The 27,598-nt window shown below is 52.3% G+C and overlaps 1 protein-coding gene across 1 annotated transcript; it reads right to left on the bottom strand.

Moving 5' to 3' along the window:
• Positions 1 to 289: 289 nt before the first annotated feature.
• On the bottom strand, positions 290 to 26,808 carry LOC135884621 (ankyrin repeat and fibronectin type-III domain-containing protein 1-like). The gene is made up of 18 exons (XM_065412043.1): positions 26,623 to 26,808; positions 25,660 to 25,867; positions 23,355 to 23,549; positions 23,002 to 23,115; positions 21,542 to 21,639; positions 17,845 to 17,935; positions 15,605 to 15,712; positions 14,608 to 14,707; positions 13,821 to 13,953; positions 12,352 to 12,471; positions 10,784 to 10,999; positions 9,789 to 9,955; positions 9,156 to 9,306; positions 8,029 to 8,197; positions 6,422 to 6,588; positions 4,958 to 5,168; positions 2,901 to 3,556; positions 290 to 577 (listed from the first exon to the last, which is right to left on the bottom strand). The coding sequence occupies exons 1-18, from the start codon at positions 26,806 to 26,808 to the stop codon at positions 290 to 292; spliced, it is 3,378 nt and encodes a 1,125-aa protein (XP_065268115.1).
• Between the last annotated feature and the right edge of the window lie 790 nt (positions 26,809 to 27,598).

Raw genomic sequence — 27,598 nt, 5'->3', positions numbered from 1 at the left:
ACAAAATATTGACTTTCAAAAATCCTATTCCAGCTACTGCTCCCCCCAAGGCTGTGAGGTCTCCTGTGCTCCACCCTCATCTCTTGCAGTCATAAAAACCAAGTCTTGATGTGTCTTTGGTTAAAAACAAAACAAAACACAAACAAGTAATACACAGCCTAGTGTGATCCTATTCCACCCTGGGGATGTCTGATGAGAGGGTGTCTGAGTAGGAAGGAAGCATTGGAGACGAGCTGTTTGCTCAGTGGAAGTTGAGTTCCTCTAGTTTACCCTGTCCACTCCCCTCCTTTCATACTGTGGTTGCTGGCCCATACTGGAACAAAAGAGGGGATGTCTCTTTGATTCGGACATAGAACCGCCCCTCAGGCCAGGCGTTGTGGAGAGAGAGGGGTAAGAAGTCGTCAGGCAGCCACTGCTCGGTGTCGTCTGACACGAACACTAGTCCAAAGTGATCCAGCTGATCCTCGCTGTAGCAGAAGGCATCCACGTTGCCCAGCACATTCCGGGAGACCTCATTCATCTCCAGCACCACCAGCTTCACCACCTCTTCTGCTGACATCTTGGTGGTGACGTGCAGCTGTGGAAAGAGGGGGCAGAGAGACAGATGGTCAGCGGGGAATAAGAGAATCGGGAGGTGTCACAAGCCCGCAGGCATGAACCAGTGCATCTTGGGCAGATCCCTTGCAAATGAAAGGACTTAGGGACCTAGCCCCAATCCTGCAAACGCTTGGACACAATGTGAAGCATGTGCAGGATCAGGGCCCTAGCTGGGGGCTAATTCTGTCCTTCCTTGTCCTTATGACAGTCTGTTGGGGACTGCCCTCTGAATTTTAAATCACTGACAAGCAGCTAACCTTCTCTCAGCTTGGGGCTGTCAACTACTGTGGGTATGTCTACACTGCGAGTTGGCGGTGTCATGGCCAGCTCGAGGAGACATGCCCATGCTAGCTCTGATCTAGCTAGTGCGCTAAGCACTGAGGGTAGCCATGGTGGCGAGAGCAGTGGGAGGGGCTAACCACCTCCAGTACGTGCTTACTGTCTTGGATGGTGATGGACACGGGGCAGCCACTTTGGGGGTGACCCTGTAGTGTTAGTGCACCAGCTGGATCAGAGATAGCATGAGTACGTCACCTCGTGCTGGACATGACCTCTCCAGCTCCAAGTGCAGACCTACCCTGTCAGAGGCACGGGCCGGTCCTGAAGGTTTGAAGCGGGCAGCTATTCCCATCACCACGGGGGGCCAAGCTCCCGTTTCCTTTGGCACACTCATGAGAGCTATGCGCAACACCCCGCAGTGTGGTGCGGTGCAGCTCCTCAGCCAGCCAGTGGGGCTAAGCTACCTTGTGCAGCTGAGCACCCAGCCCTGTGTTTTTAGCCTGGCATCCTTGGGGACAGCAGAAAATGCTTTAAAGCAGGCACGTCCTGCGTTTGCACCACCAAAAGCCATACCAGGCAACTGGGCAGACCCCCAGGGGCAGGCTCAGTTTGCACAGAAAGTGATGGTAACTTTTAAAATGAAAAATAAACTTGAAGAGTCACATTATCCTCTGCTTGTAAAGTCCCTGCTAGATAAATAGAGAGCACTCGTTATCTGCCCTCGCTCGAGGGCCAGAAAAACCTGCAGACATCAGTGCTGTCCTTCTCTGCAGTTACAAGGGCAGGAGCGGCAGAGGCTGCTCTGTCAGACCCATCGCTTTCCCAGAAGCGTGAAAGAGACACTTGCACAGGGAAAGAGGCTCCATGTCTTGAAGGGAGGAAGGAAGCCCGTGCCAGAGAAGGGCCAGAGCGAGGGCCAGAACACAACCCTTCCCCGCTCAGACTTGGGAGAGACTGAGGCTGGAGGAGTGGAGTAAGCCTGTGCATGGGAGGGCAGAGGGATACGGCAGGCTGAAGTCAGTTGATGGAGAAAGCCAGAAAGGGTCATTTGGAGCGGGATTCAAAGATTGGGAGGAAACCGTCCTTACAGTGAAGGGAGAGTGGTCCCACTTCCGTGAGCAAGAGCAGACTAGTTGCCAACTTCTTCGAAGCAAGAGAGGAGAAGACCCTTCTTCCTTCTCCCCACACAGGGGCCCCCTGCTGATAGCACAGCTACTCGGCCCTGGAGGCTGAGGGAAGGGAGGGGCTAGCTACACAGGATCAACTGGGTGAGGGGAGGAGACCCAGGATAAAGAGCTGGAAGGCTGGGTGAGGGGACGGTGACCCAGGATAAAGAGCGGGAATGCTGGGGAAGGAGACGGTGACCCAGGATAAGCCATGGGATCACTGCAAGGGATGTTGACCCAGGATACGCTGTGGGAATGGTGACCCAAGAGAACATGTTGCATTGCATCTAACTGTCGAATGAAACAACTCTCTAGTGGCCCAGAAAGGAGGGTGTGGACTATGGAGTGGTGAAACATTAGAGGAGGGGAGGGAGGGAGGGAAGACGCATGCCCCTATCAAAATGAGCTCCCTGGACACAGGGTTTCTGCACCGGCCAGCATCTCCATCAACCCCAGCTTCTGGCAAGGCCACACACATTGGGAACGGCACAGGCCTGTCTACCTGGCCTTTGCTCCTTAACTCTCCTGCCATCTCTAGCACCAAATCAGCCGCACTGGCGCAGTGAAGGTGGGGTACTGCTGCCGACACAGTGGGTGCCAGCTCCTGTCATCTTGGCCTGCTGGGACGTCAGTGGCCATGCTGCACTGTGGAGCAGCGCTGATGGCAGCGGCAATAGCAGAAAATATTAAGGAGAAAAGCTTCAGTGGGAAGGTTGGACAGAGGCAGTATTCTCAGGCCTAGGGGCAAAGAGCCCCCTCATCGAGTGTTCCCCCAAGCCCTATTTACATCGTCAAAGCTGGGCTTTATTGTTGCTGTTTGGAGCAGACTTTCCAGCTGCCCTGGGGGCACGGTGATACCTTAACGCTGGTCTCGTTGGACAGTCCGGTTTCATACTGAGGACAGACCCGTAAGGTGGCTGAGCCTGGCTTCTTCCCTCGGTTCGCTATGTATCCCAGCTCCGGTGGCTCCTGGAAGGTGCGAGTCCACTCCACTGAGCGTGTCCGGAAGACAGGCTCAGAGCTTTCAACAGCCTGGCTGTGCTCGGGGCTGAAAGCTGAGCCAGTGTCCAGCCTGAGCAAGCTGCACTGGCCCGTCGTCCTGGTTTCTGTCGGGGAGCTATCGACGGAGCCAGGACAGGACTTCCTGGCCACCTGGAAGAGGGGCTTGGGGAAATCCAAGCTGCTAGTGCGGACGCAGTAGGCCTGACGCTTCTCTGTGATGCGGAGGAGCTCAATCTGCCGGCTAGGGAGGACAAAGTCGCTGTCATACAGCTCTGGGGGTGGCTGGGGTTCCTCTGGGAGCAGCGGTGGGGCTTTGAGTTCATGGCTCTGCAGGACATCAGGGGCACTGTCCCTCAAGGTTCGGGCAATTTTTCTGCCACAGCACTCAGGCCCCAAGGAGTAAACCAGGTCCAGCTCCTTGGGGCTTTGGGCCCTGCTGGAATCATAGTCGCTGTCTGTAGCCAGGAACACCTCCGACGAGCCCTCCTCATCCGAGATCCCGTGGGAATCTGCTGGGAGTGAAAAGGAAGAGGAGGGTCACCATTTCTCTGAGTCAATGCAAAAGGCCAGTGAAGCTGTCTGAGCATGATTTGGAGTCCAGGCAGCAAAAGCCAGAAGGCATCACCCCCCTACCGCGGGCTGAGATATTTGTGTCTCTACCTGGGTACGTTGATTCAGTCAATGTCTGTCTGCAAGGGTCAAAAGTGAGCAAATCTATGAATCTGAAGGCAAGAAATAGCTTTATCCTCTGGGCTTCTGATTTCCAGCTTTTATTGACATTTACTGGTGAAAGCCCGTGTCCAAAATTAAAATCTGAGCCACTAAATATCAGTTTGAAAAACCAGAATGTGACATTTACCAGGTGGCTTCAGTCCTCCACGCTCCCCACTGTTAGCATTGTTCCAGCTCCTGGTCCATTTCCCCTACACTGCACAGCTGGAGATGGATCTGTTCACTCAGCATGAGAGCTGCAGAAAAATGATGCTTCCTGAGTGAACATTCCACCCTCCTCCTTGACTTCTAGCAAATGACCCTCAGACCACGAAACCACTGTGTCTGAGTTCTCAAGGCCCATCTTTGATTCCTCCTTCCCAGTGCTGCTCGTTCATTCACAGGGGCAGTGCCTACTTAACATGGGGCTCATGGTACTCATTCAGCTATGTAAATGCCACCCTGGCTTTGCAGCTGTCTTCTGCCTCTTGCTTTTCAGAGCCCTATGCACGGAGTCAGAGAAATATGCCAAGCCAGCAGAGTGATCTGGATTCTAGCCTGCCCCTGATTCATTAACTCAGCTGTTGGCTACGTTCTGATTCCAGGCAGCCAATTGCTATGTGGGTCCCCAGCACAGCTCCTCGAACCTTTATCACTGGTGATGGTACTAGAGACAGGATGCACCTAGATTTATTTTCCAGATCCCAGGTGGAATCTGCAGTGCTGTTACTTAGAGGCACCTGTTATGACTTGTGAGCTGAGCCAACTGAGTATGAAAGCTATTGAAATTGTACTTAGATGATCAGCTGCTTGGGGCAGAGCCTGTCTTTTTTGTGTGTGTGCCTAGCACAATGGAGCCCAGATCCATAAATGAGCCGTCTAGGAACCATAATAATAATAATAATAATAATAAAGGATAATAAAGCATATTGAGCATATGTGGAATAATTAGATACCATAATTACAGAGTCATTTTCTATTCATAGCCTTAATGCAAGCATCAGATGGAATCTGGGTAGCAAAACCTTCCACTCTAACCTGACAGGTTTCCATGAAGGATCTGAGAATGCCAGACCCATTGGACTTTGAAAGCTCACCAGTCAGATTTCATTCACAGAATATTTACAAGCAGCTGCAACATTCCCAGTTGTATGATACACATGAACTGACTAGGCACCACATAACGCGCCAGGATCCCTTACCAGAGTTGAGCTTGCGGCTGGTTTCTGGAGATGGGGTGGGTGAGGGGAGGTAGTCCAGATGCGATGACGTGGACTGTGTTTTCTCTTTCATTGCACCGCTGGATTCATTGAGGAACCAGGTGAGAGGTACGCCACAAGATGGCTGCTTGTACCGGGCATGCTGCAAGGCATCCATCATCCAGCGCATCTCACGCCAGATCTCCTCCATTTGCTGCCAGGGCAAAAGATAAAGAACCCATTAAAAAAAAAAAACAGGTCTCTCCCTGGCCTCAAACAACCACAGGCAAGGTCACACGTCCCTGAGTGCACAGGGGCCTGGTACTGGGATAACGGTGCCAGGAACATCCCCGAGGGGAGTCTTTTCCCAGGGGATGGCACTGCTGTCTCATGAGCCCCAGAATCCCTTGGATATAACAGCACGTAGCAATTCTGTAAGGTGTTTTATCTGCTGATCTAAAAGCACTTTGTAAAGGTTGGGTGAGAATCTATCTATCTATCTATGCATCTCAGGTACCGAGCTGGCCCCCATCCCAGGCATCTGAGCGCCTCACAATCTTTATTGTATTTACCCTCACAACGCCCCAGGGGTAGGGAAGGGCTGTTATCCTGGTTGTACAGAGGGGAACCGAGGCACAGAGCAGCTAAATGACCAGCCTGTGATCACACAGGACATCTGTGGCAGACCAGGGAATTGAACCCAGATCTTCCATGTCAGTACCCTAACCACTGGACTATCCTTCCTCTCCCCTGTTGAAAGAGGAAACTGCAGCGCAGAGCAGTGATGGTGCTCGGGAACCAGGTCAGCAACAGAGCCAGTAACAGAACTCAGCTCTCTTAGCTCCCAGCATGGTGCCCTAAGCACAGCAACATGCTACCACGCTCATCTAGTAGTCTCTGCACAGCCTGTCCCATTTGCAAGAGCTCCTTGCTGTGGCCATGGAAATGCTGGAAGCAAAGGTATGGCGTGCTCTTTGCATTTGCATACCCAGCATGCACTTCCAAAGCTAGTCCCATCAGGGCAGGTTTCAGGCTTGCCATTAGCATTGTTAATGGGAGCATTGCATCAGAGCGGGGTGGCTTGACAGAGCGCCTGCTGCTGCCACTTCCCCTGCAGACCATCACTGCTAGGTCAGCGAAGCACTATAAAGGTACTTCAATGCAGGACAGCAGAGCTGATAACTACAATGGAAATGGCCCAGAGCCTCAAAGGTTTCAGACTCCTAATGCCCATTGATTCCAATGGGAGTTAGGAGCCTAAATACCTTTGAGGTTCTAGGCCTGTGAGCTGTAGATGATGCACAGCTGGCAGAGGGAGATCCATGCCAGATCATACCAACCTAAAGTGGGTAATCTGATGATGGACATGGGAGCCTCTGGACAACCCATACAGGGTGCACAGAATGCTGGCATGGTAGCCCAGCCCTGAGCAGGCCCCACTCACTACATCCCTCTGCTGTCACATACCTGTATGTAGTCCTGAACCTGCTGGTGCCTCTGCTTAGCTGTGGAGAGCTCAGCATCTGAGAAGGCTTCCCTGAGGCTCTGCTGGGAAAGGAGAGACTCCAGCTCCAGGAGCGCAGACACCTGGCAATACTGGCTGATGAACTCTCGGTCATACGTGAAGAAGTGAACTGGAAAAGCAAAAGGTGAGAGGGGAAGGTCAGGCGATGGCGGGTGGGGCACTGCGAGGTGGGAATGGCTGATGCTGTGTGAACAGACTGAACCCGGCGAGATGCATCAAGGACTCTGAGGACAGGACTGTACACATGGGAAGGCTGAATTCTGCCCAAACTACAGGAGGGGAGGGTGTTCTCCATTACTGAGGGTGAAACCCACAGTTGGGGAAAGCAGGACTGAATGAGTATGGACAAAGGCCCTTCTTTTGTTACCACCGCTAACTCTGCAACAGCTCCCATGGTGCAGTGCTAGCCCAGGTCCCAGTACTGGATTTAGCATTATCTCAGGGAAGTGACATCCTCTATGGAGATGGCTGGAATGGGATGGAGGGAGTGGCCCTCCTCACAGGTGTATCTGAGCTGTAACGAGGGGCAGCCATTGTTCTCTCCCCCTGGTGGCTGCCCAGAAGAATGCAGAGAGTGCATGATGGGGGCTGAGCTGGGATACCAGAGAGAAGCAATGAATGGCAGGGTGTAGCAGCCACCGTCAGTGTTCTGCTAGCATCTATCACGCTGCTCTCTGAAGAGCTGGGGGGTGAACAAGCTAGTGTGGTCAGCAATCCAGGCAGCTGGAAAGACCTCAGTCAGCAGCATCACATACAAAAGCAAAAGGCTCGTTCTTGTAAGCTCTGAGTGGACCCAGCAGACTGAGCCATTTCAGTCTGCCCTCATCAGCAAGCTGTGTGGCAAAAGCAGGCTTTGTACCTACAGCAGCTAACCCAGCGCCTTGCTTCTCTGGAGCCACAGTCCTGCTTTCTCCCCTGGAGCCCCTGGCTCCTGCAGACACTACAGGACAATCCCACTTAACAAGGACAGCAGGAGACTTTCCCCTTCCACCACACAGGAGAGGACAAGGTGGATCACCGCGACATGGGAGAAGATACCCACCTCTCCATGGGGACCGGGTCAGCAGTCCTGTTATCAAGGACAGGCAAGACAACCACAAAACCCACAACAATGTGAGTTCCCACCCACTCCCTGGTACCTGAGAAGCTTTGAGAACCCCTCCTGCACATCCTCCTTCCCTGGGGGACCTGCATCCCACCAGACTCTAAAAGCTCCTCTTCCAGGAACTCCAAAAGCCCTCCCTAAGGTGGGATTGCTCCTGCACTGACTGTGGTGGTGCTCAGCACTGAGGTGACTCTCTAAATCACTGGAAGACTAACTCCTCCCCGCTGGCTTTGTTAGGGCAGGGGAATGTGCCCCTAAGCAGGGGGAAGGTACTGCCTATCACTGCAGGGCCCAAAGGGTTGTGAAGGGTCTCGTGGGGAAGGAAGGCAGGAGAAGGGCAAGAGGGAGGTGTTCTGGAGCAGTACCATGCAGGTCACAGTCAGATCCAAGATTAGAGGACACAGGAGGCAGGGATGGTTGGGCTGCCTCTGCTGATGTTCTCACCTAGCTCAAAGATCTGGAGAGGCAGCGTGAGAAAGCCAGAGCGAGGGGTGTAGGGGCTGTTCTGGCCCGGGGCAGTGCAGACGTCATCAGATGGAGGAAGCAGCAGGAGAAAGGAGACTTGTCCCCCGAAGTCTAGCACCTCCTGACTGTACAGACGGAAATCTTTAGCCTGCAGCATTCAAAGAGAAAAGCAGGAACAATGAGTTATTTCCGCCAGTGTAACCAGAGCAGCGCAAAGTCATCGCCCCTCTTGGTTTTAGGCAGGAATGTCTCAAAGCGTGGCTGATGGCAGAGCGCTCCCTTGCACACTGAGCATGCTTTGAGCATCACCACTTCCCATATGTCAAAGGCTCCCAATGGAGCTCCCCACTGACGGGGAGATAATTAGCATCCATCATTTACTCCCCAGGTGCCAGGCTCCATTGCTTTGTTATGCTGTATTATCATCCCAAATCCTCTTTGTTCTGGGATAGCTTGGACACCTCACCTCCTCTGATAGCCTCTATGCTGCTGATACAAGTCGACTTCCTTAAAGCAAAATCCAAGAGAGAGAGAGAGACCCTCCACCCATCCCTGCAGTGACCTCAGCCCCAATCCAGCAAGGTATTTATGCACATACCTAATGTTAAGCATTAGGAATGCTCACCTGCCTATGGACCTTGCTGTATCAGGACCCTGGGTTGGACATTGAATGGGGGGAAAGGGATCAATTCTCATTGTGCCCCAGTGAGTCCAGCTCCCACCAGAGGTTAGCTGGAAGAGGTGTCCCGTCACTGCGGTGAGCTGAAACAAGTCACCTCAGGCAGAGCCAGGTGCTACTGCCAATGAAAACACAACTGTTTTGTTTTAGGTCCAAGGGCAGTTACTTAGGAGGTGCCGAACTCGGAGAGTGGCTCCCAGCTCTGTCTCTGGGGCAGGGACAGAGACATGCTTGTAGCCAGGGAGCCCCACAAACTCAATTCAGTTTGTGGGGCGAGGGAATACAATGAACACTTTAACCACAAAGGGGCCAATCCCGCCTCCAGAGGCTGAGGTGGCTGGTTTGCCACGGCACAAGCCAGCCGGCTGTGCGGACCCCAGCTCCCGCCATTCCGCCCACACCCCTCAGCTCCCATTTCTACCAGTACCTCTCGCAGGGGGATGTTGACCAGGTTCACCAGCTCCTTAATGGCCCCTTGGAGCTCCTGATACCAGGGGTTCTGGGAAGTCTCAGACTCTGGCTCAGTGGGACTTGGTTCCTCCAAATTGGCCAGGTTCTGTAGCCACTCCCACTCCTCCCTGGAGAAGGAGAGACAATCACAGAGAGAAACCAGAGACTCACCATCATTCAGGACTGTCCACAGCCACGTGTCAGTGAGCATGCATTAGCAGGTATGTACTGTGAGCCATGGCATTCATCCCTGAAATGCAGCCTGAGCTTCACCTTCCTTTGGGGAGGCATCTGAACAGTAGCCAGCAGCTCCTCATAACAGTCTCGACTGGTGAAAGAGCAAGAGGGAAGAGCACAGGGCCCTGGTTTAAATCTCGGCTACAGGGGATAGCACTAGGTCATGGTTCAATTATAGCTCACAGAGCAGCTGGTGCCTTGCATGTCCCAGGCAGCAATGGACTGGGTTTGGAGCAGAATGTAAAGCTAACGGCAGGGATGATAGTGTGGGAGAGGCAGGTAGTAAAGGTGGGATTTTGGGGTCTGGATTTCAGAAATGATCTTGGTTGGCCAAGCTAAGCCACTCAGGACTTCAGCTGCTCTGCATGCTCACCTGGAGATGTTGGGATTGGTCCGTATTTTCACATGGCAAAGGATATTGGGTAACTGTTCAGGCACCAGCACTCGGATCTGGTCTACTGCACTGCAGAGCTTCAGATAGGCCAGGTAGAGGCCTGGGGCGAGGGCTTGGCTGCTTCTCTGGTGGTAAGCCAGCTTGTCCTGAGGAGAAAGAAGACGTCAACATAAAGCATTCCACATGCCAGGACTCTCCCTCATCCTCTCTACCTCTATACAGAAGCGGCAGATGGACAATGGCAGGACTGGGGCTGTCAGGGATGGCTCTGAGGAAACTTGCCCTTTTGGAGTCGTAGGCAGAGAGGGGTGAACAGACCTGGATAAAATAAGAACCAAACCAGGCCTCAGCCTCAACCACGTGTTGAATGAGTTCTGTTCAGTCATTTCATCTGCACTTCCAGTCTCCAGCCAGGACCAGCACCCCAACAGCAGAGAACTGGAAGGACTGGCAACCACACAAAAGAGCCTGTTGTCAGATTGCCAGCCCCATGTTGCAATCTCCTGAGATTCAAGAGCCTCGCAACCAAACTTTTTGTGGTTTGCCAGCTGCTCATCCTAGCTGGCATTGACAATGGCTTTGTGTCAGCAGCCTCAACAGCCCCTTGTACAGGTGCTTGAGGAGATCTTGTTGAGACAGACACATGTCTGAAGGAAAGAGAAAGGAGAGAGGCTGCAGTACAAGAATCAGAGGGTGCAAAGACAAAGGTAAGGCCAGACCATCAGGGAAGGGGAAATTCTTTGCAGAGGTTTGCTAACGGGCTGGAGAAAGAAACAGCCCAGGGAAGCAAAAAGAGCAACTGGAATAAAAAAAGGTAAACAAGAATACGGAGAACTAAATACTACATTGAGGGGACTCGCCACAGACTGCTCAGGAGAGACAGAGCCCAGATCGGCTCCTGAGCCTTATTCTCTTAAAACTTCCCATGATCCCTCTCCCCCCTCCAAGCCCTCCTTTGGCATGAGAATGGCCACCTGCATTGTCATCAGCAGCATATCCAGAGAGGTGGGCTCTTCTGGAGAGGAGACGGACTTGCGGCTTGTCTGCAGCTTGGAAAGGGGGACCCAGCGGACGCTCTCAAAAGTCTGGTTGGTTTTCACCTCCTTCAGTGTCACTATCAAGATGTTGCCCTGCTTGTCTTTGATTGGCTCAAAGAAGACCTGTCCCAAGTCCTGGATTCCTAGCAGCCCCTTCATAGACAGAGACATAGATAGGAGACTCGTTATGGGGCAACACTGACTGACCTGGCTCTGCAGGAGTGGTGGGTTATGAAGGGCATCCTTTGTCTATCCAGTCTTGGCCAGGGGCATGCATGGAGGACCTCTTCATATACCACCCTACACCCCTCAGCTGCAGCATTTAGCCTGGCAGACTCCGAGAGGATAAAGAAAGTGATAGTGGTCAAGGGTGCTGGTAAGAGTGGCGGTCTAAAACCCGGGGTTATCATTAGGGCCCTACCAAATTCATGGTCTATTTTGGTCAATTTTATGGTCATAGGCTTTTAAAAATAATAAATTTCATGATTTCAGCTATTTAAATCTGAAATTTCACGGTGTTATAATTTTAGAGGTTCTGACCTAAAAAGGAGTTTTGGGAGGGTGGGGGTCGCAAGGTTATTGTAGGGTGGGTTGCAGTACTGCTACCCCTTACTTCTGCACTGCTGCTGGCGGCGGCACTGCCTTCAGAGCTGGGCAGCTGGAGAGCAGCGGCTGCAGGCTAGGAGTCCAGCTCTGAATACAGAGCCGCCACCAGCAGCAGCGCAGAAGCAAGGATGGCAGGGTATTGTATTGCCACACTTACTTCTGTTCTGCTGCCTGCAGAGCTGGACCCTCAGTCAGCAGCCGCCACTGTCCGGCCGCCCAGCTCTGAAGGCAGCAGTGCAGAAGTAAGGGTGGCAATACCATACCATGCCATCCTTACTTCTGCATTGCTGCTGGCGGCAGTTCTGCCTTCAGAGCTGGGCTCCCGGCCTGCAGCCGCTGCTCTCCAGCTGCCCAGCTCTGAAGGCAGTGCCGCCGCCAGCAGCAGTGCAGAAGTAAGGGGTAGCAGTACTGCCTGCAGCCGCTCTCCAGCCGCCCACCTCTGAAGGCAGCACAGAAGTAAGAATGGCAATACCACAACCCCCCTAAAATAACCTTGTGACATCCCTGCAACTCCCTTTTGTGTCAGGACCCCCAATTTCAGAAATGCTGGTCTCCCCGGTGAAATCTGTATAGTATAGGGTAAAAGCACACAAAAGACTAGATTTCACCAGCGGAGACCAGATTTCATGGCCGTGAATTTGGTAGGGCCCTAGTCCAACTTGTATCTCCCAAAAGGTAGTCTATCACACCCTAGGTCCTTGTGTTTCGCTAAGTAGGGTAGGGAGTGACTGGGTGTGTCTCATGACATCATTTCCATGTAATACTGCAGTAGGATTCCCAGGTCAGAATGTCCCCCTGCTGACATTACTGGATTGGTACAGCGAGTCTGTCTCGATAAGAGATACCCACATAATGGGGCTGTTGGGCCCACTGCTTCTTTCTCATGCACCTCCTCTCACCTGCATTTGTGAGATGGCCAGCAGTATCTTGAAGCGCGTCTGCAGGATGCAGGAGCAGGATGACTGGGAGACGGTGAGACACTGACGCAGCCACATGATCTCATCCCACATGCAGGCAACCTGCAGTGTACGGAGCAGAACCATCAACAACATGCCCCCACCTAGGATTTTACACCACACCCATCACCCAGGAGACCTGTTCAACCCCCAGTAATGTCAGCACAGCTCAGAGACGAGGGATAGCTTCAGAGTACAACAGCAAAAATAAAACACTGGATTTGTGTAGGTCCCATAAATTTTGTCCGTGCATTTTAACATCTTTGCAATCGAGGCCTTTTTAAACCTACATCTGGGACATCCTAAAGGGTGCTCCTCAACAGATTAGAACCATTTTAAGATATGGGAGATCAAATGCTGGGCTTGAACTACTTGGCAGTGTCCCTTTCCACCACTTCAGTGCTGCCTCCAGAACACGCTGCACTACAGTGGTATCCTGTATGCCTGGTTCTGCATGATCCTACAGAAGTGACAACGCTGGTCCTTCAACGCTGCTACTGCAGCAAAAAGCAGCAGTGACACAGACAGACACAAGGCTGCTGACAAAGAGGCAGAATATCCCTTCAGAGAAAGATGGTACAAATCCGCAGCAGCGTAGATGGGTGGCACACAATAGGCACACAAAAGGGGGGGTCTATGCGGCCACTGCAAGCGGATATGTTATGTTTCTTCTCCATTAAAAGCTTCAGGCACGTCGTCAGGCTTGGGCTGTGTGGAAGCATCTTCCGGGAGGTTTCTCCATTAGTACAGAAAGTGGGACGAGCTACAGTCCTGGAAATCGCATGTGCCACTGAGCTCCATTGCCCCAACTGGTGCCAGTGGCTGCCAATTGGAGGTTGGCACTAGTGTACAGCTTGATTCATGCTGGCTCTGCCAGTGTCTCACTGCAATGAGCTCTCCATGGCATTCTATAGCCATGCTGTGTAGAGTACATGAGGGTAGCATCACAGAGAAATGCCCAGAGGAAACATCGGGAAGCCCAGGAGCTTCCAGATGTGCGGTGGTCTGAATCCTTGGTGTAAGTCACAGAAGTAGCACTCACTAATTTCATCCGCCTAGGCTGCCACTGACATGGTGCAACTGTTCTTAGCCCAGCTAAACCTCAGCCCTTAGGACAAACCTGGATCCAGTTAGCTGAGGGTGAAAGAACTGCAGTAGTTAATCATTATGGGGCTACTACATCTACTCAGCAATAGAAATGGAACAAGGCTGGCTTCAGACACTGACGGGTAAAATCTGTGTCTTTCCTTGATCTTGTTAAAAGAATCCCGCAGCAAAGCACTTAACTGGACGGTGCACTGCCCTGAGGCCTAATTTCACCAGTGCCTGTATGGTGGCGGCGTAGGAAAGGTGGCTTGCAATCACAGGTGCTAAGGCCATAGCATGCAGGACAGAGTAGCCACATGTGTTACCTTGGTGAACCAGAGGAAGTCCTGCATGAGTAGACAGGAGTAGGTGTCATCTATCTCCACCACAGGGATCTGATCCTCGTGCGTCACCAGGATGTTGTCGTCTTTGTAGAAGATGGAGGTGAGATACAGGCCCCTGTGGGGAGAGAGGAGACAGATTTTGGGGGAAAGCCCGTTATCGCTGGGGGGTAGGTTATTTTCCAAAGGTGTCTTTCTCCCAGAGTGCACACGGGAGCCCAGAAGCAGGGATTACGAGATGCAGGAAGGCAGGGAAGGCGTGTGTAAGAGCAAGGGGAGAGATTTCCTAAATGACTGTGTTTTCTGCAGTCCCTCAGAGCTCCACTGTCCCCGGTGCTGAGGGCAAGCCAGCAGCCAGCTCCCCTTGCTGACTGGCTCATCCCTGAGGACGAGCCCATCTCCTCCAAGAGCAGAAACAGCTTTTTCTATTGAAACCCAGGTTTTCATTAAGTTTTGCTGCTGTTTTTACCACATGCAGGAAGCCAAGTCCAGGCCGCTTTACGCCATGACAGTGTGGTATGAGTCTACAATGGGAGACATGCTCCCAGACATTAGAACGTAAGAGCGGCCATACTAGGTCAGACCAATGGTCCATCTAGCCCAGCACTGCGTCGTCTGACAGTGGTCAGTGCCAGATGCTTCAGCTCGAGTGAACAGAACCAGGCAATTTACTGCGTGTTCCATTCGCTGTCGTTCAGTACCAGCTTCCGGCATGCAGAGGTTTAGGGACACCCCGAGGATAGGGTCGCCCCGCCCTTTCACCCGCACTTACCTTTTCAGAGTCTTTAAGAACTTGCTGCCAGGGTGGAAAAGGTGCTTCAGGCTTTTGGAGACCGAGTGCTTCCTGCTCTGGGGCTGGTTCTTGCAGGACTCTGGAGAACAAGGCAGCATAGAGAACAAATCGGGATGTGGGGGCGCTATTTGTACAGTGCCCACCACCACAGCATGCTGACCCTGGAAATGCTTAGTGCCAGTAAATGGTGCTGGGGTGACAGTTCTGTCTTTAATCAGAGACCAGGTATGGTGCATGGGTGGTGCAAGCTTCCCCACATGGCCCCAGGGTTGGGTTTGACCCAGTGACCTGTAGGTGAAAGGCTCTATAGCCTGATACCAGCCCCACTTCTCTGCTAACTTGCTACATGCTTGTGAGACTTCTGCAGTTCCAGAACTCAGAGCAGAAATGCAGAGGTACAGCAAGAAAGGCTGTTCTGGAAGCCAGCAATACCAGTGATTTCAAAGGAGCCTCTGTGACACACCAGGACTGGGGTGCAGATCTCAGTCAGCCCAGAGCCTTTGGATGTTCCTCACCATGAAAGAGAACCTGGTTGAAATTTCCTCCCTCATGCTTTCACTGGCTGCCTCCTTCACGTCTTTTCAGACAGGACACTGGCAATGGCTTTGTCTCCCCATTCCTCTGACCCTGCTGATACCAGCAATGTACCAGTGGTTCCCAGTAGCTCCCTCTGCTAAGCAGCAATGCAAGTGGAGGGGGGCAAGCCCACCCCAAAGCCATCTAACGTCTTCTGAACGGGCACCATCCCACCAAGAACAGCACTGTCATGTGCAAAGGAACATGCTGTAGGGAGGGACAAGCTGTATTGATTCTAGTGTTAAAACTCAGCTACCAGAACTACCCATCCTGTGCCTATCTAGTCTGACTTCATCCCTAGGAGCAACTCCTCCTAGCTAGTAGGGGTTGGCTCACGTGCTACCCTAGCCTGTGCTGTAGAAACCGTAAGCTTTGCATCGGCCTGCAGACCCAGACTCACCATGGCAGACACAATGCTGATGCACAGTCTTCACCTGGCTGAGAAGGTGATCTAAGGCTTCGGCTTGTCCCCTTCGCCTTGGTGCTCTCCCATCATATTCCCGCCAGTCTATGGGGAAGGAGGGTGACTATTACCCCAGTGTAGGTTTGACCAGTGCTGAAGCTGCCTCAGGCTGATGGAGCCTCAGCTACCCCCTTCCAGCTTCACAGTTAATGTTCAGGAACAGCTGTTTCCTTCTATTTTCTATCCCACCCTCCAATGCCAGGTCTCCATTAAGTCACACATGCTACATGGCTCTTTACCTCATGGCTGCCTCATCTGCCCACTCCATAGGCAGGAGCAAACTACCGTAGTCATGTAATGGGGTAGGGGGTCTACGGAGTCTGTGAGAAAGCCTTATTTGTCTTCTTTTCTCTTGCCCACAGGCCTCTCATGGCTATGCTTTCCTGAGATGGATGGGATGAAGTGAGCAACCCTGGGAGCTCAGTTAGTGACGCTAGCTGGGAGGCATTGAAAAACAGAAGTCACCAGGGTGGCTCACTGGGCAGGAGAAACAACATGCCTTGCATGGAATATTGGGCCAGATCCCCAGAGTATGCAAACGGATGCAGCTCTGTTGTCTTCACTGGAGCCGTGCACATTGACACCCGTGGAGGATCAGGACCGATATTTTTTAAAGCTACAGACTATAGAAGAGGGGAGCCAAGATTCAGTGGAACAATAACACAGATGTTCCTTTCTCTTATGAATAGATGGGACAGGCAGATGTTGGAGCTGGGAGCCCATTTTGTGATGGCCATGCAAAACCTGCACTGTACCGTGGCAGCAAGTAGGCTTTGGAGACTGATCTTGGGTCATTCTTCAGAGACAGCACAGATCTCTCTTTCGCTCCCCATCTCGCCCTGTCTCTCTCTCTCTCTCTCTCTGGGTCAGTTCGGGTTTTGGAGAGACACTGGCCATGGTTAGCACCCCTGTGCCATCCACCCACCCAACAGTAACTGCGAGTGGCTGGACTTTAACAGCTGTGGCCAGCAGGAGGAGATGACAAATCAAGGTAAAGAACAAGGTCGTGTCTGTTGCTGCTCTTCACTGTTCGTTTAAAAATCTTTCCAGTGTCTTCCTCCAGGACTTCCCTGGAGCTGAAGCTTCCTGAGACCAGTCAGTGCTGATAGCACAACGCACCTAGACAAATAAATAAATAATCCCTCTGGCCAGCTCCAGCTGGTTACAAGGTGGCAGAGCTACTGAGCAAGGGGGAACCAGGGCTGACCGGTCTTTTACATTAGCTGTACGTTAAATTGGTTTAAATCCCCCTGTCTGGCACACTGCTGTTTTCCATGGAAAGTTCAGCTCTGTTAACTTTGGCTGGGAGTTGGCACTATTTTTAGGAGCTTTAAAAACACCCAGGGAGGTGCCTGGCTATATTACATTGGGAACGAGAGGGATTTGTATACAGGGGAGTAATATTAAAGAAGAGAAAAATAAACAAATAGTCTGTTTAACTTCAACTGGATTTATACATACCTGCTATATCGATATGCACACATATAATGCAAACACACGCACACACACACGCACAACCTGATTCTCATTATGATAAGGCAGCTTTACACTGCTCCTGCACTGTAAAGAGGCTTTAAAGTAAGTCTAAATGTAATTTATACTCACTGCCAGAACAGCGCACAGCCATTTCAGTGTAAATGGTAATCAGACGCACTATCTATACTATTTATACACATTACTGTACATGTATACACCCATTATTATACACACATAGCAGAATGTAGATCCATTTATTATTTATACATATGTTCTATAAACAGAGCTACATCTAGATTTATATATAGATCAACATATATTTATACACACATTATACATCTACATCCAAATCTCTCTATATTATTATACACACAGATCTACAACTGGATCTAGTTCTCTACATTATTTCCATATACATCATTACACATACATCTCAAGATCTAGACGTAGATAGATATCTCTACTTTTGATTCACCATAAAGCTGCTTTACACTGCTTAGAAAGTGTAAAGGGGCCTTAAAGTGAGTAGAAGTCATTTACTCCCACTTTCAGGCCCTTTTTGCCTGCCAGAGTGGTGCCAAGTGGCCTTGCTATAAATTGGAGTCAGGCCTGTAACATCCACGACCACCCTCAGAAGTCCAAGCCAGTTCACACAAGGCAGGCAGCAGCCCCCATAAGCAGTCCCCCACGCTTGTACTTACTGGAGGGGATAGCAAAAGGTGGCACTGAGGCTTGCGGGGGTCCCCAGCCCTTCATGTTGTAGGCCGACACCTGGACATAGTAGGCCGTGCCCTGCAGGGGATGGGGAAGTAAGCGGCAGTAAATATGACTGGAAAGTCTCACAGACACATAGCATCCCACTGCTCCCAGCACTTGTAAATTAGGAGGGTTCCCTGCAGCCTTCCTTCCCCTGGAGCGTCTCCATGGCATTATCCACCCCCTGCTCCTGCTACACAGAGGAAAGTGCCACAAGCTGGGAGGTGATGGGCCAAATGAACGACATAGCCCGCAGTCATCCGTGCTCAAGCAGAAGCAGCTGCAGAACAGACAGTGACCTACAGCTCATGCCATGAGTTTGTCGATTGAGAGCTTTTGGGTTTTTTGGGAGATGGATGGACGGACCAAAGCTTTCAGTGCTCATGAAACAGACGATGGTGGCTCTGGTTAGAGCTGGGCACAGTGGGCCAGATTTTAGGTGCCTAAAGATGTGGCTAGGCACCTTGTGGGATTTTCCAAAGCCCCTAAACTCCTTTGGCCCCCTGTGTTACTGCCCTTCCACTCTGACCTGTAACATCCCATTTGTATTGCAGCTCCATCACTGGCCATCCACCCTGACTCACAGCACTGCCTCCCTTTCTAGTCCTACACTGCCCTGCAGCTCTGTTGAAGACTTTCCCATCACTACCTACAACACTCCTTCCTTCCTCCTGTCCCAGGCCCACACACAGCTCTGACAATGCGTTTTGATCCTGACCCAGCTCTTTAGTCCTGCACCTCTCACACAGCTCATTCAATCACACTCAATCTTTCCCTGCAGCACCCCCACTATCCCAACCCAGAGCCCCCACCTGACTCTGCTAATGCACCCCAACCCTGATCTGCAGCTTCCTTTGCTACTCAAGCCTAGGAGCTGTATGGAGCAGAGATGATCAATTATGCCAGACTGTGAGTGATTTAGGGTACGTCTACACTTGCAGTGGAGTGTAGAGTACAGGCACCAGCTAGCACAGGTGTAAACAGTACATGGTGAGGCACAGCTTAGGTGAGTAGAGCAGAGCGCCCTATGAACCTGAACGCTAGGATATGTATCCTACATGCTCTCCACATGCCCAAGCAATGCCTCCCCTGCCACACTGCTATTTTTAGCAGTGCAGTATCCCACGGCCTCCCCAGCCGCCAGAGCCCTTCCCCACGGCCTCCCCAGCAACCAGAGCCTTTCTCTGTGGTGTGTAACTACACACAGTGCCTGTACACTACATGCCGCCATGAGCGTAGACATAGCATTACAGTGAACTTCTGTGTCTAGCTTTAACGTCTAGCTCCTCCTGCTCAAACTCCCCTCCCACTATAAAACTGTCTTACACCAAGACAGTAACTCCATCCATTCACTGCAGGAGTGTCTCTCATGATCTCTCTGCCCCCCTGATGAGGAGTCTCCAATGGCCTTTTCACTTCCTCACCCTCTTCCTCAAGATAAGACCATCGCACTCAGGCTGGGGTTTGTGGGAGAGACTTGGCACATTGGCTTAAAAGCTACATCTCTGACTCAGCTGCCATGTTTCAAGTTTGTCACTGAGCCGCACTTCTCAGAGCCATAGCTCCCGTGTTTGCTTTCTGAACTGCTCCATAACACCCTGGGAAGGAGACGGCTGACAGGCAACATGGGCCCTGAGGGTTTCAGAGGCATTGGCCCAAACCAGCCCATGACCTTGGTAAGCTCTCAGAGATGGAACCGGAGGCTGGTTCTTGTCCCCAGTTAGCTAAGGGCGTGGTTCTCAAGGCAGGGGTATGTGTACTCCTGGAGGTTCACAGAAGTCTTCCAGGGGGTGCAGCAACTCCTCTAGATATTTGCCTAGTTTTACAACAGGCTACATAAAAAGCACTAGCAAAGTCAGTACAAACTAAAATTTCATACAGACAATGACTTATTTATACTTCTCTATAGACTATACACTGAAATGTACGTACAATATTTGTATTCCAATCAATTTCTTTTATAATTATATGGTAAAAATGAGAACATAAGCAATTTGTCATTAATAGTGTGCTGTGACACGTTTGTATTTTTATGTTTGATTTTGTAAGCAAGTAGTTTTTAAGTGAGGTGAAACTTGGGGGTACGCAAGACAAATCCTCTTCCTGAAAGGGGTACAGTAGTTTGGAAAGGTTGAGAGCCAATGAGCTAAGGAGTTGGTGAAAGAGTCTGATCTTTGCAGGTGGCTGAGGAATCGGCCCATGATTTGCTGGCTAGCAGGAGCCTGGGTAGAGACAGGAGCAGGGTGGGAGACAGGGGATAAATTAGAGGCTTAGTGAATGAACCTATTTTCCTTCCTGCTTGGGGATCCTGCATGCCTGGGAATTCCCTCCTCCCCATTCCCTCACCATGCAAAGTAGCCCAGGCCATGACATGGAAGACAGATGCCTCTCCAGTCCCCTGAGTATTTATCATTTCATGGGGTCTAGGGGTTATATGGAAGATGCCACCCATAAGGGTAAACTGGTGGATCCCATCCTGCCTGTGAACAGGGATAAGCCATCCCCTCCCAGGGGGTGGTTTGGGGAGAGCTGGGTCACTTCCCCAAACTGCTAGCAGCATGACAAAGAGCAGGAGTCCTGCATGGCACTAGGGCTGAGGGGCTCATTGGAGTACTGTCCCCAGGATCTGCAACAAATGTGGCTGCATGGCTGCCCAGAGGAAAATCGGAACCAGCGTGCCTTCTGGCTGCCCCCTTCCTGGACAGTGCTGCTCACTGTCTCCACTCCCAACAGCCCTCTAGCTGCAATGGAAGTGGCAGCAGTTTTGCACTGCCATGACCTCTTCCCCCAGTGACCTTTCCACCCCCAGGGGCCTGTGCCTTACACTGGTATAGATCCTGCACTGAATCTAGTGCTAGGCTCTCAGTCCAGAACCATTCCCTAGCACTAACAAGGAGTCCTGCACACGCCTCTTCCATTAACCCTGTGCCCTGCAGCTAGCTAGTAGTGTCAGGTAGGGAAGATCACTGCATACATATGTGTTCAAATATGCATAGTGGCGTACGGGGCTGGGCTGTTCGGTCTCTTGGCTTTTTAAGGCTCCTTCTCCTTTGTCTTGTCTATTGGAGAAAAGCACCATGGGTATTTGTGCAAAAGAGCAAAGGCTCAGTACCTTATTTGCGGGTACAACTGGCAGCCATGTTTTTGGGGAGCCAGAGAGGCAAGTACCCACATGTGAACTCATAATTCAAAACTGCGGGTGGAAGACACCTTGCCTCTCTTTGGAAAATTTTGCCCCAGACTGACTAAATATGGCACCTGTAATACAGAACCCCGGGGGAACGCACTCACCACATGGCTGCTTGGAGCTGAAGGGGGCTCTGTGGCTCCCAACGTGGTGCCATGCCCACACAGCACAGTATGGGTAATACCTGGAGAGGACACATATGAGGTTTTGTGCAGGGACTCATTCAGGCTGAAATTCACCTGAGTGGAGCCAGGCCCCTGTGGGGAGTAATCCTGGAGAGGGCGATGCCAGCTAAAGAACAGGCTGCGGCCTTGCTCAGCTCCCCTCAGATGACTCTAGTACTGCCCCCATCTGGGCAGGGCAGCTCTGCCTGCGGCCTGTCACCCCTCTTTACCCCTCACATGGCCTCGTTGCCATGGCTCAGAGTGAAGGGATGTGGCGCCGCGCTCACTTACCGACATGAGCCCCCGGATGGTGAAGTGCAGGTTCTTTAGTTTGTCGATCACCACCTCCCCGAGGGGAGGGGAGAAGGTTGGGGAACAGCTCCACTCAACTGCAAACAAAGAGAGCCCCACGGCCTTGTCAGTCATTGGGAGGCATTCGTGAACAAGGAGAGGGATGTAGCGCTTGGCAGGCGGACTGGGCTAGCTTACAGTGCCAGGCTGCCATGGACGGTACAGCTGCTGTAGGGGGATTGACTATGAAATCAAAGAACTAGATACAGCCAGGCCAGCTGCGTATGCTGCAGAGATGTCTGAGAAAAGGAACAGTGGAGTGAACGGGAGAAGGTATGATATGGATCGGAAACCAACTGCCTGGAGAGCCCCCAGGCATTTGGCACAATACAGGCACTCCCGCGGGCTCGACTGTATTTCTGGACATAGCAGAGACTGAGCATAGAGCATTTGGGGAAAGAGATGGAGAGGAGACAGACAGGCTAAATGGACAGACAGACAGACGAGCCCAGAGATAAAAAGAAAGACACATGGATCAGACAAAGGCAAGAGAAAGGCATAGAGGAGGAACAGATAAAGTAGATTAAACATCAGGATTTGGTGGTGCCTGGTAAAAGAAAACTCTTGTGAAAGCCAAAGATATTAGAGGACACACCAGATTGAAAAGGAGGGATCGGAAATCCCTCTGCAGGAGCAGGTGCTAGCGCCAAATGGGCCTTGTTCCTGTGGGATCCAGAGATCAACCCGAGGAAGAGACAGGGTTGCAAAGTTCAGCTCCAGACCCAAACTTCTCCTCTGTCTGGGTGTGTACGAATCCTGGTTCAGCCCGGAGTAGGTTCGGGCCAGCTGCAAAGTTCAAATATACAGACAAACTTCCTGACGTTTCCAGGGTTATTGGACCAGGGTTTTGCTAGGGGCCCATCCTGAGTTGGAATTTGAGATTCCCTCACACAAGCTTAATAATGTCATTACAAACGTTATTCCTATGGACATTAATGCCCATTAATGCCCAGTGTCCGGTGTCAGTTAGTAGTGACTGGATCATTCAGCAATAACCAGGCTGCCACGCGACTACCCTGTGGATTTTTATTCCTTATCAACAGTTGTGTTGAAGAAGCGGGGAGGGAGGCAAAAAACCCCTTGCCTCAAGCCATAGCAGAGATCACTGGTCCGCAGTGAAATCACACAGGCTCGGATATCACAGGTGCTCTTTCCATCTATAGTTCCCAAGCACTTTAATACCACTATCACTGTACAGATGGGGAGGGGAAAATGACTCACCCCAGGTCACTGAAAGTCACTGGCAGAGCTGGGAATAAAACCCAGCTCTCCTGACTCCTAGCCTGGTGCCCTAACTATCAGACCATGCTGCCTTCTACCCCTGAGCACGGGAGCATTGGGCCTGCCCTGTTCTGGCGTCCTGTAGGGGCCACGGGCGCGCGGCTCTCCCATGGCCTCACCTTTGTATTTGGTGACAACGGCTGAGTTGATACTTAGGGGCTCCCCGAAGGTAACCTGCACAGAACTGCTGCTGGCCACAGACAGGTGCACATTAGCGGGTGGGTCCGGCGCACCTGGGAACAGAAAGGACAGGGGTAGGTACAGAAGTGTCCAGTCATGGGGAGGCTCAGGGCGGAGTGCACTCTGCTGTGACTATCCGGGAGAGTATCAATCTGCAGCTCCCATGGCAATCCCCCCAGCTCCGTGCAACCTTCTTCCCAGAGTCCCACTCCCCAGCCATGCACCACTTCCCTCCTGCTCCTTGTGCTGGTGCTTGTCATCCCCACCCCGTGCAGGCCCATGGGGCACTCACAGGCATGCTCAAAACCAGCTTTCATGCGCTTGTAAAGCCGGTAGCGCCACTCCCAGGACTTCAGCTGCTTCTCCTTCTCTGAGCAGTCAGTGTTGGGCGTCTCATTTGCCACCTGTGCGGTGAACTCGTTGACTCGCTGCTCTGCCTCCCGCACCAGCGTCGCCAGATGCAAGGTGCGGCTCTCCAGGCTCATGACTGCCAGGGGCAGGGAAGTGAGAGGGAAAGAAGACAGGGCAGTTAGGTCCAGCCCACTGCATGCAAGCCCCCAACACATCTTTGATTCTACGCTGCGCCCTGTGCTCCTCCCTTATCTACACTGTGATATGTCCATCAACTACTTGGCCTGATTCACATCCTCCAGGCAGCGTCATCGGCAATGGCCATGACCAATGCCCCAGAGCTACCTGGGTTCAAATCCTCACTCCCATTCACACAGCTGGAGTGAGTGGGCTTTGAACAGGGCTTTAGGAGGTGATCCCTGTGCTGCCCCTCCAGCCAGGAGATCCATGTAGTCACAGATCTACTGGCCAGGCTGCCTCCCCGTCCCCACCCCTCGGTGTAGTGTCCCAGACTAGCGCTCATGTCCTTCCCGCAGGCTGCAGGAGCTGGCCTATGGCTCCAAACTAAAGCTTTCTGGAGAGTAAAGGGTTGCTGTCTATTCCCAGGCACTTGGCCACTTCCCAGGGCAAGTGGCAGGGTGAGCACCCTTGAGACAGCCTGTTCCCACCAGCTCCCCTGGCCCTATTACTCAAACTCAGCTGGCTTGGAGAACTGGGATCAGCGTCTGAATGGCTGGGTGCTGATCAGGACTGACTATGGTCTCTGACCCTTCTGAGATTCACCCACCACTATGCAATGTGCCTGCTCTGGAATACCCCACAGTCCAGGAAAAGTGGAAGTCGTGCTGTTTGTCTGCAGAAAGCAACTGTGATCATTCTTCTATTATCCCCTTAAAACATGAAGCCAACCCCCTTCCCTGCCGCTAGCTGGTATTTCCTCCTGCTCAGAACAGAGGCCGTTGTATGAAATGAGACCTCCATCAAGCCAAGCAGATGAGTCAACAAGCTGCAGCACAACCTGCCTTCAACCCTCCCATCTGTGAGAGTGATTTGGCTTTCTACATGGGATGATACCTTCTGATATTCACAGCTGCTCTAAGCCATGTCCACCCTTCCCAGGGGAGCCTGCAGGCTTTCCTGACTCCACTGGAGGCAAAGGAGCCCGCCTGTCTGAACTCCTGGTCTCTGTCTGCTCTTCTGCCAGCTATCCCCACTACATGCTGTCTGAATGGGCCCACTCCCAGCCCAGTCCCCAATACAGCACAGCCTCGTTGCTGGGGGACAGAATATTCCTCTATCCCTGAAGGCAGAGTGATAAATGCTTAACAGGGCACCCCCTTGTACAGATTAAACTAAGCAACTTCATTTAAACAGGGGAACCTCGTTCTCCCATGGCACTGGACAAACCGTTCATGGCTCTTTACGGGACACTCAATCCCCACACCTCTATGCTGAGCAAACAACACAGGAGGTCTTTACCCACCAGCTCCTTTATCTGGCAGAGACTGTGAGATCACAAGAGGTCCAGGAGACGCTGGGATAATCTCCTAGCTCCATCTTCCCACCCTCTGCTGTACAGAGCAGTCCCCTTCCACCTCACCAAGCAGCTGAATGTGCCTTGAGGCCAGCAAAGGGTAGCAAGTGGCAAGCTCTGGGAGTGGCACTGCAAAGAGACATTCACTTGCCCCTCCCTCAGGAAACACATGCTGCCAGTCTCAGGAGGGCAATCACCTATGACAGAAGAGGCACATAGGCCTCCTCCTTTGGCCTCCCCCAATGCCATCACCTACCTATCCTACTGTGCTCTCTTTAGAAACACACATGCTCCCAGCTCAGCCTGTCCTGCAGCCCGTGGCTGTCCATTCCACAGGAAGGCCTTACAGAAATCTCTCCTGAGCTCTCCTGCTGTCTGGTTCCCTCCTAGTTTTAGATCAGGCCACTGGGTTTGGGGACTTGTGTCACCCCAATGCATCCACCTTCCCGCTAACCCTCAGGATCTCACATGTCTCCCTTTGCACCACTCCTTGCACTACAAGCCTCCTCCTGTCAGCCTTCCCCAGGTCCTCGCTGCCTTCTTCCTTTGGGTCAGTGGAGCAGAGTGGACTCTCAAAGAGGAAGACACTGGCCCAGGCACTAGGGTGCCTAGATGCTACGGTAAGCGGAGCTCCATTAGCATCTAAGACAGAGCACGTGAGACACAGCAGAGCAGGAGGGGGTGAGAAAAATACCCTGTAATGGTGACTTACAGTGTGGACTCTCCTTGGCTCCGGCCTGCAGCAGCATCCTGGCAATGGGGGCATTGTTGGTCATGATGGCGATATCCAGCGGCAGCAGCCCTTCGCTGTTTGGGGTGTTAAGGTCCAGCTCCTCTGGGCTGTACTGTTTTAGCAGCTCCTGCACTCTGTCCAAATCCTGCAGCTCAACAGCTTCAAAGAGAGCCGCATTGCTCTGAAACTGCAATGACACAAGAAATGGGGCCCACTGAGCCCGGGGTGCTGGGCATTGCAGCCTCACCCCGCTTTCCTCACTGAGATTTGGCCAGGCTCTATTCCAAGTCATTACACGGGGTTCTCAGTGTATTTAGCGCCAGGTGGATGGAGTGCCGAGCCTCACGCCTATCCACAAAACAGGCTCTGAAAGGGCAGTAGGTATGGAATGGGGTCTATTGCCAGTCTCTACCAGAGGGGCTGATCCTTGACTCACAACACCCTTAGGCAAAGGGGCTCGTTATCCACAGCTGTTCCATGCCTAACACAGTGTACAGAATGCCAGTAGATTTGTCAGGCACCTAGGCCTGTACTGATTGGTTTGTATTACTGTAGCCTCGAGGAGCCCCAGCTGTGGACTGGGACCCTACTGCGCTAGGCGCTGTACAAACAGAACCAAATGACAGTCCCTGCCCCAAGAGCTGACAATACTAATCCTTTGTTTTAAGAAAGTGCAAATGACCCTATCCTGAGGAACCATTCAGGACTGGATTCACCTGCTCCAGGAGGGACAGAATTTACTGTGGCTCACTCCCCCCCCCCCCCCCCCGACATCCAGCCAGCTCTGTTGCTGGGGTGTGTGCACGAAGGATGGGGTATAGGCAGGGATCTGCCCACCCACCTCCGCTCGTCTCTGCCACCAATGGAGTCACACCGGAGTACACCCAGCTTTACCACAGGGCTGCGTTTTGGTATGAACACCCGCAAGCCCAGAGCACTCACAAGATAGGTCTTGCGTAGCTTCTCCTTCTCACTCCTCCCTGGCAAGCTGCCCTCATCAAATGAAGTGTAGTTAACACGGAACTTCCCCGAGAGATTGCGGTAAAGCCTCTTGGCGGCATTCGGGGAGGAGGGTCCTGGTGGCTTCCTGGCCTGGGCCAGCTGAATGTCCCGCATCTGCTGCGTCATCTTAGGCAAGGAAGACCTGGCAAATGGAGGAACAAGTGAGAGCGAGATAATGATGCACAATGTAGGAGCAGCAGCTGGCAGAAATCTGGCCTGTAAACACTACCAGGAATGTCGGTGGGTCTATGTTGGCCTCATCATCACAGCTTCTGGGAGCCTCACCTGCACCCATGAACCTATATAACACCATGGGGAAGTATTGGCCTTGTAGTGGGGTGGTTACCCCGCGCCTGCCCTGAAGGGCTTAAAACAGCCCTGGGAGAGGGTTGTGGCAGGGGAAAGGCCGGTCTGATTGGGAAAGCAGCCACAGCTGCAGCCAGTGCAATCAGGGCCCAGCTGGCCCTTATAAGAGGGCGGTGGGCCAGAAGGACAGAGAGACTCTCTCTCCAGTCTCTTAGAGAGAGAGAAGGACCTGGCTGCCTGGGAAGCTGAGGAGGGTACCTAGGGTGCAGCAGTGCTGGGGAAGGGCAGAAGGAGCTGGGGAGCTCCAGCCTAGCAAGGCCCCAGGCTGCAGACCGAGTTACAGGCCCACAAAAGAGTACTAGGGCTGCAGAGGGACAGCCCAGAGATAGGCAAAGGCAGCAGGTCCTAACTCCCCTTGTCGATGATGAGAGGTTTACAGACTGCAGTCTGCCCCAGTGAGCAGGGGCTAGATGGTGACTAGCAGTAGCCACTGAGGCAAGGTGGGGATAAAGGGTTGGGGGTTCCCCAGGGTAGGGAGGCCCAAATTGCAGGGGAAAGCGCTAATTCCCAGGAAGACCAGCAGGAGGCGCCGTGCCAGTGAGTCATCGCT

This window comes from Emys orbicularis, chromosome 10, assembly GCF_028017835.1.
Source record: "Emys orbicularis isolate rEmyOrb1 chromosome 10, rEmyOrb1.hap1, whole genome shotgun sequence".
Classification (NCBI taxonomy): domain Eukaryota; kingdom Metazoa; phylum Chordata; order Testudines; family Emydidae; genus Emys; species Emys orbicularis.
The sequence above is the reverse complement of the archived record's forward strand: the minus strand, read 5'-3'. Positions and strand labels throughout refer to the sequence as shown.